The sequence below is a fragment of the Trichosurus vulpecula genome, chromosome 2 (genome assembly GCF_011100635.1).
Source record: "Trichosurus vulpecula isolate mTriVul1 chromosome 2, mTriVul1.pri, whole genome shotgun sequence".
NCBI lineage: Eukaryota > Metazoa > Chordata > Mammalia > Diprotodontia > Phalangeridae > Trichosurus > Trichosurus vulpecula.
Window position 1 is genome coordinate 274173907 of NC_050574.1, and position 14753 is coordinate 274188659.

At 35.4% G+C, this 14753-nt stretch overlaps 1 protein-coding gene across 1 annotated transcript in view; it reads right to left on the minus strand.

Moving 5' to 3' along the window:
* Positions 1 to 14753, minus strand: part of MBD5 (methyl-CpG binding domain protein 5) — a 138031-nt gene that overhangs the window by 47854 nt on the left and 75424 nt on the right. The window contains exons 2-5 of the mRNA XM_036745435.1: positions 9397 to 10051; positions 5723 to 5825; positions 4591 to 4771; positions 1585 to 3720 (exon numbers count right to left, since the gene is read on the minus strand). Coding sequence (XP_036601330.1) covers positions 1585 to 3720; positions 4591 to 4771; positions 5723 to 5825; positions 9397 to 9506 — 2530 coding nt within the window. The 5' untranslated portion in view covers positions 9507 to 10051. The remainder of the gene's footprint in view (positions 1 to 1584; positions 3721 to 4590; positions 4772 to 5722; positions 5826 to 9396; positions 10052 to 14753) is intronic.

The following is a 14753-nucleotide window of genomic DNA, read 5'->3' on the forward strand; positions in this document are numbered from 1 at the left end:
TGCTTGCCTTCTCAATGGGGTGGGGGAGGAAGGAAAGGAATGAATTTGGAATTCAAAGTTTTAAAAACGAATGTTAAAAATGGTTTTTATGTGTAATTGGGGAAAAATAAAATTCTAAATAAAAGCTAAAAAACAAAAACACACTGTACAACAAAAAACTATATAGTTGACTGCTATGGATGGTGGCACATCTTGTAACACCAAGGGGAAAATACCTGATTTCAACAGTAACAACAAATAAGTAGCTGATGACAGCTTTTTCAAGAAGGTAAGATATAAATATAAATACACAAACACATACACCCTTTTAAAAACAGCAAGAGCATCATTGACTCCCATATACAGTTGTTTATCTAAAACCATTATTTTTGTAAACAGGAAAATCAGTTCAAGAAAATACCACTTAAATATAAAACACGGGAAGTATAAACACTGAGAGAAAATGACAATGAAATGGCAAGTTGTCTTGTAGATGACTGATTCTAAACCACAAAATAAAAAGCATAAAAATACTGTGGGTATGTATGTATGTATGTGTGTGTGTGTGTGTATGTATGTATGTATGTATGTATAAACACACACATATCTCAGATATCCTGCCTGCTTTCTGCTATAAGTTCTGAATATTTGTGGTGTTAATTTTGCTTCTTCTTTCCAACATTTTTAAGGTTTAACAGGTTTGCATGAATTTCATTGATTTCTTAGCTTATTCTACCTCTAATGTAAGTAATTAACAGTGATTCTTCATAATTTCACTTTTTAAGACTATACTGCAAAAAAAATCTCAGTTCATTACTGCTATTTATTTTTATACTCCTAAGCATGGTGTCTATTTTTTAAAAAAAAATCAATTCTTCCCATTATTTCTTTTTTATTATAATGGAAACCTCCAATTTTTCATTTTAAAATAACATGAATAGCCAATATTCTCTGCAAGTTTTCTAAGAAAAGTGAGGATAAAGGATAGTAGATTAGCAAAGGAAAAAGACAATGAAATTCTATAGCACACTCATCATCTTTTATATTCATTTATTTATCTATCTGCTTTTGCTTAATATCATTAAAAAATATAAAGCTATTTCCCTCTCTGGATTTTTCAAGACGAGCTACATTTATCTGAAAATATCTTTCTGTTAGTGAAGGTTGTTATGTTGGGATGAATAAAATCAAGTAACAGAAAACCTTGCCTTACTTGTTCCTTTTGAATTTCAGCAATTTGGAAGTTATATAATTAACTAAAAAACAAAATGATAAAATCAACACAGATTACTAAAAAAACCAAAAACCCTAACCAACACAGTGTTGTTGTCAGACTCTAATGAGCTAACGTATGCAAAACATTTTGTAAATTTTAGAGTACTGCAAAACCTATTACTACTACTACTACTGCTATTACGTTAACATGGTATCATCTTGTTTTTAAAACAAATAGGTCTCTGAAGTAAAATCACAAATAATAAAAATATTGATATGTCTTTGAAATGGGTAAGGATTCATTTTTATGACAAAATATTTAGGTACAGGTCAAAAAGTAGTAGAAACCTCTTGTACATTACTTGGTACTATTTTAAAATAGAACCATACCTGCATCAGAACTTGTTTGATTACAGCTGCTAACAATGCTGTTTGGTATCATTGTAGTGGATGAGGCTGAAATTCTTGATTGAGGTGGGTTTGGGTGTAATGAATTTCCTAAAGCCATGCCCGGCTGACTGAGCATTCCACAATTCCCACTAGCCTGAATCTGATTTATTAAGCCTGCAAGATGGTGGTTTGGCCCTGGGCTGCTACCATGGATGAAGTTGGTGTTTGCATTCTGGCAGTGCATGGCTTCCCCTCTCAAAGGTAAGTTCTGTGACAGTGAATTCTGAAGAACACTGGAGTTTACATTGGTGTCTGTGAAATGCAGCTGGTTAGCAGAGCAAGGCAAAGCGGGATTGGAGCTCCCACAACTAGTGGAACTATTGCTGCTCATGTGTGAGCTTTGACAACTCATGGATTGCAGTAACTGAGACATGGAATTGATGGGAAATGAACCTTGACTTGGCTTCCTTATCAAGTCAGGACCAGGTTTAGGAACTGCAGGACTATCCATATGAGACTGTCTAAGCAAACTCAACACAGTAGTAGTGGGCTGCTTCCTTTTCCTCATTGATTCTTTCTGCTGAGACATCAGCTTGTCTCTTAGCGCTGCTCGGCCGCTTTGCCCTTCACTTGTTGGTAGAAGCATGTTGGCAGTAGGAGGGAACATGGTATTTAAAGTGCTAGGTCCTTCAGTGTTGCCACTACTGGCAACAGCTCCAGAATTGCTACTGCTGCTACTGTTGTTACCAGCAAGTTTGTTTTGATTTGCTAGCTGTGCTTTGGCTGCTGCTGAGAGTAAACTACTTGCTGGAAAGGAGGCAGCATTGTGCTGGTTCAAAATCTGATTTAAAGGCATTCCCAGCAAACCAGGCTGACTCTTTAAAGGTCCACTTCCAGCAGATGCAGTAGGAAAGGCTGCACTGCTTGGAGCACTTAGTACATTACTCATTCCAGCAATTAATGGGTTAGGGATGTCCTTGTACTGATGAAGTCCATCAGGCTTGGTGGAAGGGCTTGATGGCATTGATGGTCTTGGGGACCCTATTGTTGACCGTGGTGACCGTGGTGGAACTTTAACACCACTACAAGTAGATTGAGGTCCTACTGGTGGCATCATGAAATTCCCATGATCTGATGAAGTGGAAGATGAACGTGATCTTTGGGGTGATGCCTCAATCCTTCCAATTCCGGTTCCCATCATATGCACTGGGGACGTCACTGGTGAAGGAGACAGGGAGGTTGAAGCTGAATGTTGAACTCTTTGAACATGACTTCCATGGTTCATATGACCAGGTTTAACAGTTGGCAAAGGGAGATTACTTGGCAAAGGAACAACAGCAGGAGGCATGCTTACATTCATCACAGGTACCTGAGAGTGGACGTTTGAATGGAAATTGGTAGGATTAATGAGAATAGGGTTCTGATTTACCGGTTTACTAGGAATAGGGTCAAGAATGCCAAGTGGATCTTTTTCTGATGTTAATGGCTTTTTCTGAAGAGCACAAGAAGGTGGTGGAGGGGGAGGCGGGCCTTGGGGCGGTTTGTGGTGGAACATTGCTCGTGGTATTTCCATATTAGCTGAAAAATTACACATTGGCTTTTTCATTACTGGACTCTTTGTAGTCAAGGTTGGGGAAAGAGGTATATTAGTCCTTCCAGCCATTGCACAGGATGACTGTACAGGAGAACCATGTAGCATTACTGAGGGTGGAGAAAGAGGAGTCCTATTCATGTGAATAGGACTAGAGTTAGGAGCTCCATGAAAACCAGTATTACTCCTTGTGAAAACATCAGGGCTTCCAAGTGGGTCAGTCCTAGGAGAGATTGAGCCATCTCCATAAATCTGGGATCCTGATGAAGCTGGACTAGGAAGTCCACCATGACTGCCACGATATGGAGATTTCTGACCATGTTCACTGCTGCCCAATCTCTGCCTAGGATAGACAGAATGAAGTTCTTGTTGCTGGCTTCCAGTCAGCTCTTGAACATAAAGCCTTCCCATGGTATTCGATGTTCCAATCATTAACTTGAAAGGATTCTTACATTCTGGCATTACAGAATTTGTAATTCCTTCATGTGATTTAGTTCTCATTGATCTTGGAGTTGCTGCCCGTGAAGTTACTATTGGAGTTGCACCTGATGTTAAAAGGAAAAAAAAAACACCAAAAACACCTGTTAATATTCTGAAGCCTGTGTGTGTGTGTGTGTGTGTGTGCAAATATACATGTGCATATATATGTATATATCTCAATATCAGTGTGTCTGAAAACAGAGATATGAAAATAGAAGCTCTGCTTCTATGAAGTCTAACTGCTTATGAAATTAAAGCACAGAAAGGGCACATGCATTCTATTTGTCAGTTTAATCTTGGATAGCCGTTCTTACGACTGACCATTTAGCACCACTTCTTTTTTATTTCTGACTCCAAGGCTTAGCTCATGCTGTTTCTGGAAAACCTTTCCTTCTATTTTACCTAAAGCCCTCCTATCTTTCCAAGGCTAGGTCATGTACCATTCTGTTCCATGACAACTTCCTTGACCATTCAATTATTCGTTCAACTTTAAAAGCATTATAGCATTTTCAGTGTGCACTGTTCATTTTCTGACAGCAGTTTGTGATATGTCAGCTTAATTTTATTTGTCTGCATCATGCTATGTCAATGATACTAATGCATGTGTTTTATTTTGCTTGGTTTTCTTAGAAGCTAACTGTTCTGAGGGCTAGGAAATCAATTATCACAGGTGGTTCTTAATACAGCACTTATTTGCATTTCACACACATATATATCCATATATATAGATATATGTAACATACATGTATGTATACATATATGTATATATGTATCATATATACATATATAGAAATAGATAAAAAGAAAACTTTTAGAAAATATTTAGTATGTGTGAGAATTACAACAAATAACAGAACTGCAAAACTACTTTTATGGATTCTCTCTCTAAAGAAGAAAAATAAAATCTCTCATCCATGTGTAACTGTATCACATACTTGTTCCTCCTCCGGGACTGGTAAGGACTAGGGAAGGATGAGGGGCTTCCATGCTCTTATGCAGTGTTGCCACTGCAATGATTTTCCTTTTATGTATGCATAGCTTTGTGACATCTTCGTCTGCTTTAACATCTTCTGCAGTTCTCTGTTTCACAGCAGCTCCAGGATCAAAATTAAATACCTTAAAAGAACAAAATCTTAGTTTAGAATAAATGCCACATCGCTTCTCCCTGTGGACACCCTCTTCCCTCTTCCTAACTCCCTACTTGGGAAAGTAAAATTTTGGACACAAGAAAGACTACAAATATGAATAACCATTTCTTTTATTCTTAAATATCAGAAAAGGAATTTTATATACCCTAGTAAATACTATTGCTGAACTCAGTTTTAGTGGGAAATTCGTTGCTCTTATTCCAAGCTAACTGAAGATTTTCCTGTGCCAGATAACTACCTAACAGAGCAGCTATATCTTAGATTCTCTCCTCGTTTTGGTTCCTGAAAGTAGCTCAACAGAATACAATTAAAAATTATAATACACTTAAAAAACCAAATAACATACACACACCCCACAAAACTGCTGCTCTGCACTTTATCTTATAGTAAATTTCAATAAGTCGATTAACACTGCATCATTTTTTTCTTTTTACATTGCACAATTAGTAAAAACAGTTTCACCTTCTGGCTACAAGACAGCTCTGCTCTGTGATTTTAGAAAAATCTGTTAGATTTGCCACCATCATCTCTGAAAATAGCACAGCAGATTTGAATAGTTAAAGGAGTGCAACAAAATGTTGTGCTATAAAAACTAAACTGAAGATAATGATGGCTGTAATAAACAAGGCATATAATAATTCTGATTGAAATATCTAAAATAGTATATACACTAACATTCTTCAGTTTTTATTAGATTAGCAAAACATCTTAGGAAAAAAAAAACTTCGATTCAAACATTTTCCATATCCATTTAAGCACTTTAAAACGTATCCAAAAACTTTAGGCCTTATTAAGTAAATATTCACAACACATATGATTAGAAGAATAATGTAGAACGACATGCCACATGAGAAAAAAAACCATAAAGCATAAAATCTGGAGGAAAAATATACCGAGAGACCTACTGTAAGATTGTTACCTTGGGAAGAATAAGAGGACATTCCAAGCCACACTTGCATGTTCCATCAGTAAGCAGGTATGTTTTAACCTGCTCCAAGCAAGATAACAAAGACCCACTGGGACTGTAAAAATATTTTAAAAAATCAGGAAATAATTTCAACTTTATACATTCTATGAAAAAAGTTTAATTTTCAGTCTTAATCTCTTTTACAAGGATAATATTTTCCAATTAAGGAAAAGTATTTGCTTTTGTCAAAATTATGGTAGCCACTAAATTACAGCCTGTAAAACTGTAGCTCCTTATTTTGAACCAAGATATTTCTTAAATATTTCTTAAACAGGTTTGCCAAAGTTGGAATTACAAGTCCTCCCTTATAGCTCTGCAGTCAAGTCAGTAAACCAAATAAAACTGGACTTTTTGTGTCCTCCAAAATCTGTGAAACTCCTGATTTTAATCCTCCGAAGGCATAATGCCCTGAACAAATTCAAGCCTATCTAGCCCAGATAGCTAAAAAAGAGTTTAGATTTTTATTTATCATGTTTTTAAGAGGAATTTAAGCTTTCTCACTCAGTGATCAATGTAGATTACATTAAGTGATCCTATACTGATCACAGGAGATTATGCTTCCATTTCAGATAAACCTTCCCACAAACTACCTGTTTCAATTCATGTAATTCTGAAGTTAAGTTCTCTACTCTTTTATATATAATATTAGTTCTTCATTTAGGGGTAATATATTCTTTGTATCTAAAAAATGCATCCAGGTTGTGTGCAGGTGAAAAGCAAACTCTTTGAAGATAAATATTTTACTTCGCACCACACAAACTACCTATAAGTGAAATCTTAAAGGGCCTTAACCTAAGTCAAACACCCACTTGCCCAGGGCGAATAACAATTCATTCCAAATACATAACAAAGGAAGGCAATACCATTACTGCCTTCACAGGAAAAAAGCAGATAAATTCTGGTTGATCTGGCTTAAATTATTAGCTTTTCATGATTAACTTTTCACATAAAAAATTTAAAGCTGCTTGCCAAAAGAAGCATCACTGACATTTTATTAGATTAAGGAAGAAAATAACTGTAAAGTTAAAGTCAGAGACAAGATTCCTAAATTATTTTATAGAACTCATTCTAGCTATTCAGAAACACTTCCTCTCGGTTAGACAGTGGGAATTTTTCCTCTACAGTTGTAGCTCTTTAATTAACTTGAGGTAGTAATAATTAATGTAAACACAGTTACAGAGCCTGTAGCACAGACATAGCTTAAGATCAGAAGCAGGTGGAATATTTAACATAGAGAATCAATGCCACCCGCAGGCCAAAGTAGGGCGGAAGATGTAACTTATAAATTATAATAAACTCAGGCATCTAAATATTCACTGTGGACAAAAAGGAGCTGCTGAAGGAGCTATGACAATTTAGCAAGATGTCTAAAACCACATCAAAACCTTATTGGTAAATGTTAGCTTAAGGCCCCCCCCCCCCATTTTTTACTTTTTCAATCAGAAAAATTTGATCAGAGTCACTCTCTATTTTCTATAACAAAGAGGTAATGGTCATAATTTTTTAAAGGACTGGACTATAGAATTGGAGAAATCAAACCACTATAATTATTATACAGAGCACTTACATGAAAACTGAGTTCCATCAATGACTCCAAAAATATGAAATATGATGATTAATGGATTCTTAAAGTTAAAATTTAGTTTCAGCTTTCAGCAAAATGAAAAAACGACATGAATATACATATATCTATATGTATATGTATACATTATATATATACGCACACACACACATATATGTGTATGTATATGTAGGTCAGAGAAAATGTGAGGTAATTTAGACTATAAAGGTTACTATTAAATAGTGAATAGGTTTTATTGTAAATGCCTTGAAAAGAAATTTTTCATTTAGTATTTATATCTTCAGAATCCAATTATAGGAGGCACTTAATAAACGCTTGCTGATTGATTACATTTAAAAACTTAAACATTGATTTAAAACATTGTGGTTCTTCCTATCTTGTCATTATGAAAAGTCACACCCAAATAATTTTTTCTTGATGACAGACTGGCAACATATAGTAAACTGGAAAACTTAAAACATATTTTGTGCCCTTATCCAACATGTTTATCATGTAAGAGAATGGCAATATACTCTCCTTGGGTTTTATACTATAAATTAATACAAGTTATACATGCTTTTACCAAAAAATAAACTGACACAAAATTTTCTATGACAAAGATTTCTAACCTCTAACTGATGATTTTTGTCAAGAAACAAGTGACATTACAAAACTTCAGGTATAAAAACAGAATTGAGACAATCCCTTGAAGTCCATTTTAACAGGATTTGACCTATATGTTCATAGTTGAAAGCCTGGCAGATACTAAGGCAACCAAACACATCAACACAGAAATTGAAATCTCCCTCTCAGAATCAGCAAAGGTGACCTGATCTTCATATTTTAGAATGAAAAAGCCACAAGTGTCTCAAAAGTAAAGTTCTAAATCTATTACACAAAAACACATGATATCAATCTATTCATGGAAGGCAGACAAATAAGTAGAATCAGGAAAACCTGGGTTCTAGCGCTGCCTCTGATACAGATTGCTGGTATTACCATGAACAAAATCACTCAATCACCCAGTGTCTCAGATGACTCTTTGAGACTATCAGTTACAGAAGAACTGCTAATCTGTGTATCATTTTTATACTGGAAGATGAAATCATGGGCCTATACCCAAAAAATCTTTTTATGGGTAATAATAAAAAATTTAAATACTTATTTAAATTATTTAATGAACTGTTGTAATACTTATTGCAAGTCTGCAATTGTCTCTGTTCTACCTCTCAATCACCTAGCACAAGGAATTAAAATGTAATAGTGAAGATACCTTGAATTTTACTTGTTAAAATAAAATGTAAATACCACATCAAACATGATAACATGACTTTTTTCTATTACATACAAGTGAGTTGATGAACACTGCGTAAGAATAATAAAGAATAATTATTCTTTGGCAATTTCAGGCATCATTAAGAAGTGCGGTCATTAACATGACCTATTGAAGATGAAAATATTCAATATTACAACAGAAAATCACCCACAACATTACTAAAAACAGAATGTTGTCACCAAATGACTATGGAATAATCTAAAATACTATACATATATTCTAGAATGTAGCATTGATACTTACATGCTTTAAAAATATTAAAAACAAAAATAACACAAATTAATTACTGATCTGAAGAAATTTAAATGACAAAACTACAGGGTCAAAGCGGGGAAAGTTCTGGTTGTTTAAATTCCACTTTGGGCCACGACTACTTGTATGGCCTTAGGTAAGCATTTAGGCTCCCCTGACCTCACCTTCCTCATCAGTAAAGTAAGGAGGATGTATTTGTTGGCCTTGGAAGTCCCTTCTAGCTCTGGATCTATGAAATGAAATAAAAGCATTCAAATATTTTTTTTTTAAGCAGGGCAAATTTTATTTGTATGTTATAAGCACCTAGCATAGTGCCTGGTACATAGTACACAATAAATGTGTGTTGCTTAGATGGTAATTTGTTTAGACTAGATAGAAATTTTGCAAGTAATGGTAATTTTGCTCAAATGTACATAGAAGTAATATGTTTCATTCAAACTAGGAAAGGCAGCACGGAGATAACAGAACAACGCTCACCTAATGTAAAGCACTCCATTTTGATCCACCCGACGTTGCCAGCCCACAGGAACTTGTACTGGCAGGCCTCCATCCTTGTCCCCTCCGTCACACTCCTTTCCTCCATTCATTTTCTGTGTCTGCTTGGGACTCCTCAGAGATATCAACAGTAAGATGATATCCTTATATTACATGGCATCATGACCTTCAAGAATAGGTCAATTCAGTACAGTTTTTTGCAGTCTGTACAAAGTGCATTGGGAAGCTTTAGCTCAGTTTGGAACCAAGTCCTTGAAATCTGCCATTGTTAAGTCAATGGCCCATTATAATCTACATTAAATAGCTGACTTGTTAACTTCCCATGTATGTATTCCTAAGGACAGACTACATGTGTAAAAACGAGTGCTTCCAAATTAGGAAAATCATATTTCCTCAAAAGCGTTGGGGGGAAGTAAAGTTTCTAATTCAACAGCATGTCTCAAAAACTTGAAGCCTAATAAATTCTGTATTTGTTGAAAAAGAGTCTTATTTTGATAATTATCAACTAATTAATATTTCCAGGTATTACCCCACTTTATATGCCACATTCTTTCAACTTTATCTTCTGTTCTATATTCAAAGTGTTGCAGATTCTTTCTTCTGATTCTTTCATGTCTTCACAATGCCAGAATGCAACCTGAAACATATATAAGTATGAAAACTCTATTTTTTTGGTAAGGAATAACTGCGTAAATTCTAAAGTAGAATTATTAAAGGAAACACTCATTTTTAGCATGCTTCTTTCTACATTAGAAAAGAATATCTAATCCCTCCTTATCTCTTTTTATTTCCCCAATTTTGTCCATTCACCCCAGTTAAACTCACATAAGGGGTTGTCCTTTTCACAGAACATTTTAATTCCTACATCCATGTCTGTGTTCATACAGCTGCATTTATGGAGTATGGTTTCTTCCTTACTTTGTTAAGATCTAGTCCAAGATCCATCTCCTGGAAAACTCACCTAATTAATCTCACTACACTCACATCATGAAAAAAAAAACAATGATAATAATAGTTGACAGAGTATTGTAGTTAAATTTAACGCAACAAACAAATGTTTATTAAGTGCTTGCAATGAGTAAGATGTTGATAGTTAATGGGGATATGAAGATGAAAAATGACAGCTTTTGCCCTTTACGGAACTTAGTGGGAAAGACTTATCTCATGTACAAAGGTGTGACAAAAAAGCAGAATGTGATAATGGCAAAGGAGAGATCCAGGCAAAGTGGTATAAGAAAATTTGAGGAAAGAGATCACTTTTACCTGGAGATAGATCAAGGAAGACTGGATAGAAGAGGAAGCATATGAACTGTATATCCTACTTAAGAAAATAATAAATGAAAATTGACTAGATGTCTTAGAAACAGATGGCAAAACAGAGATCGAATTCACAAGTTGTCAATAGAAACATTAAGTTCAATTTCATGAAACACAATGGTCAAACTTTAGATTTTGAATGCTAAAGAACAAAAACCTCAGGAAACCAAGAGAAAAACCTTCAGTTACCAAGAAAAATCAGTTCAAACACCACAAGACTACCTTTCATATATGAAAATTAAAGAAGAAAAGTATAATTTGAAATAAAAAAGCTAAGGAGATCAGTTTGCACTACAAAATAACATAACTGAAAAGGTGAGACTAACTGCCAGTAAAACACTCAGAAAAAGGAGACATTTGAGTTATTCATATAACAGAAAGCAGAGGTGTGCTTCGTATCTGACATGAAAACATTTAAAAAAAGGGTTACACAAAAGGCTGTTAACTATAAAATATTAAGCAAGTTAATCAAAACTCTCATATTTTTATGGCAAGACAAGGCTATTTGTTTTCGTTTGTTGTTAAACTCTCACATTAGTTAAAGGTCAGTGATAGAACAGAAAGAGAACATCTAAATCTAAAATTCCAAATATCTAGTGAGGAGAAGGGAAGAATTGAATTCCTATTACTGGCAGTATGGGGGTACAGAGAACAAAGCTACACCCTCCCTTAACGTGGCTTTGAGAGAGGGAAAGGGTGTATTCTTTTTCAGTCTCTAGACCTGCCCGTACAGCAGTGGGAATGCAGAAAAAGGGGGGTTTCTGAATAAAGTTTTCTTTGGGGAGGGGAGCAACTCCTGGAGATGTAGGAGGATATGATATGGAATCCCAACACTGGATTCCACTCAGAGGAAGTGAGAGAGCTTTGGGAAACCTTCTTTGTGCAAGTGTCAGGTTCTAAGGAACAGCTCCCACTAGAGTAGAGAAGATTTTGGCCCCAGGGTAGGGCTTTACAGCAGGGAGGAAAAAAAAAAAAAGGTGGCATGTAAAGGTCCATAAGGAATAGTACAGAATACGCAGGAGGTGAATATAAAGACATGGGATATAAGACTGGACCACTTGACAGAGCAACTTTTTCCCCTTCCTCCACTGATTGATATTTCTATTGAGGTTCCTCAGAAGTGTGTGTGTGTGTGTGTGTGTGTGTGTGTGTGTGTGTGTGCATCTCTGTGTGTTTTAAGGGAAAGGGGGAAGGGAGGAGTGGGGTGAGATCTCCAACTATATTAATAGATAGGTGAGATGTAGCAATGAACAAGGCTTCTGTCTTCTAGAGGCCTTGACTTTTATTAGGAATATAGAGACAATAAAGAAAGAGCACGTAAGTGCAAAGCCCATGAATGGAGGTATAGATTAGTCTGGAGCAACCAGGCAAAAGAAAAGAGTATGGAAGCAGATTAACACCACTTGGAAAGTACTGTCAGAAATAATGCTATTTAAATTAAAAGAGTGAGTGGTAGAGAAAGGACAATTCTGGGAAAGAATAAGGTCAAAAGACTGGAAAAGGGAAGGACACGAAAGGAGAGGAGAGGATAGGAGAGGAAAGGAGAGGAAAAGAGAGGCGAGAAGAGGAGAATAGAGGAGAGAGAGGAAAAGGAGAGGAGAGGACGGGAGAGGCCAGGAGAGGAAAAGAGAGGAGAGGAAAAGAGAGGAGAGAAGAGGAGAATAGAGGAGAGAGAGGAAAAGGAGAGGAGAGGACGGGAGAGGAGAGGAGAGGAGGTGAAAGGAAGACATTAAAAGTAAATCTGAAGAATTTAGTTCAGGCAAAGTAAAGTCAAGAAGGGAGGGAAAGAGATGGGAAAGTTATTAGGACCAAATGGGCATAAGCAAAATAAATTACAGCTATCGAATGTTTAATTAAAAGTGGAGAAAAATGAAATACAAAAGAATTAAAAGGAAGAAAATATAAATGTAACAGTTGTAACTTTAGATATGAATGGATGAACTGTACCAATAAAATAAAAGGAACTCTGTTTAAGGGTACCATCGATTAGAAAACAATACCATCATTTAGTACAAATAAACCAAACGGCAGGGTCAAAGCTCTTAGAGGAAAGGTAGTTAAACTGTAAAAAGGTAATGAAAGCAAATCAATAAATAAAAGACTTTAATATTCCTTTTCCAGAACTGACCAAAAATCTAACAAAGATAAATAAGAATAAAAACCAAGGTGCTCAACAGATGTTTGGAAAAATTGGATTTGAAAGAAGAATATTTCTACATGACAGTATTAAAGAAATTTTTAGCAGTTTTAAACACATTGATCATGTGCTTGGGCACAAATAAATCATAAATTAATGTAAAAAAGATAAATATTAGGTCCATCCTTGATGACTATTAGCAGCAAAAATATTAAATAATTAAGTAAATATAAAGAAAAAGTACAGTCCTAAATGGAGACTAAGTAATGATACTGTATAATGTGCATATCAAAAAACAGAACAAAGATAAAATAAAAATGGGAGCTATTTTTATGTTGTTTATGTTGTTATCTTGGATGGAATCTCACCTTGGATTGTTTGCTTCTGGCAGTGTGGATTCATTTTGAAACTTGCTGCTTTACTAAACCATTTCAGGTTCTTAAGGATTCTCTGGAATTTTCTAAGTAAACTATGGCTTCATAAGCAAATTGGGAAAATACTATTTCTTCTTAGCCAATATTATCAATTATCTTAAAAGAGCCTGCCCACATAGCCCACATGGTTTGAGAGATGACCTCAGATGCTGCAGCCAACAATATAAGGTGAGATTCCACTCAAAATAAAAACAGAATACAAAAAATATACTGGAACAACAACAGATATAAAAACTCAAGGAAAATAAAGAAAAAAGTAGGAATGAAGACAGCCAAGCATAATCATATCTCAAGTTACATTAAATTTCAAGCTATATTATATAGTAGTAATCAGCAAAACTATTTGATACTGGTTAAAATAGATAAACACATTGGCGGAACATACTATGTACAAGCAAAAGCAAAACCAAAAACAAAGGCACACGATAACCCAGTTTCATATAAAAAACCACCCCCCCAAAAAAACTGCTGGGGGAAAGACTCCATATTTTAAAAGAACTGGTGGGAAATGTAGAAAGTAGTTTGAAAGAAGATAGCTTTAGAGTAGCAATGTTCATTATACAGCACAATGAGCTCCAAGTAGGTAAGCTGTCTAAAGTAAAAAAAAAATTGTTTAACAATTCAGGAGGTTAGAAAGAGGGGCCTTTTCATAATTATAGTTAGAGGAAGAATTAATAAGCAAACAAGCGGTGATCAAAAAAATAAAATAGATTATATAAAATTAACAAGCAACAAAATAATAGAAAAAGCAATGTAACTAGAATAAGAAGTTATTGAATAAGAAAAAGCTATGTGATAAGTATGATATCCAAGATGTATGGGACATAACTCAAATATCAGCTGAGGAGTCACTGTCCAACAGAGGAATACGAAGAGTTTTCAAGTAGAGAATTCAACTCAAAAAGCATGTGTTAAGCATCTACTATGAGCTAGGGACTATGGAGACAAAACAAAGATGAACCAATCCCTGATATCTTTTGGGGGATAAATGCTGTACAGATGTATTAAAAGTACACACAGAGAGAAGCAGCATGGCATAGTAGAGAGAGTGCTGTCCTTGGAGTCAGTAAGACCTGGGGGGAAGACTGGTTTCTTCTAGATAACGGCTGTGTGACCTCTGATTTGGTCTAGGAAATTCCTATTGAGGAAACTCCTTTCATCAGTGGAGACTGGTGCATGTTCTGCAACTTACAGGGTCTCTTTACAGAGTTGCTTGAGATTGTAACTTGCTCAGGAGTCACAAAGCCAGGATGTATAAGAAGCAAAAGAAAGCACATGCAAAGAAAGCTGAGGAACTTAAGGAGGTCTAGGATAAGCTTTGTACAAGGGAGAGCACTTGAACTGAACCTTGAAAGAAGTGAGGGATTCTGTGATGCAGAGACAAGGAAGGAGTTCATTCCAGGCACGAGAGCACAGTCTGTGCAAAGGAACACAAATGTGAGATGGAATAT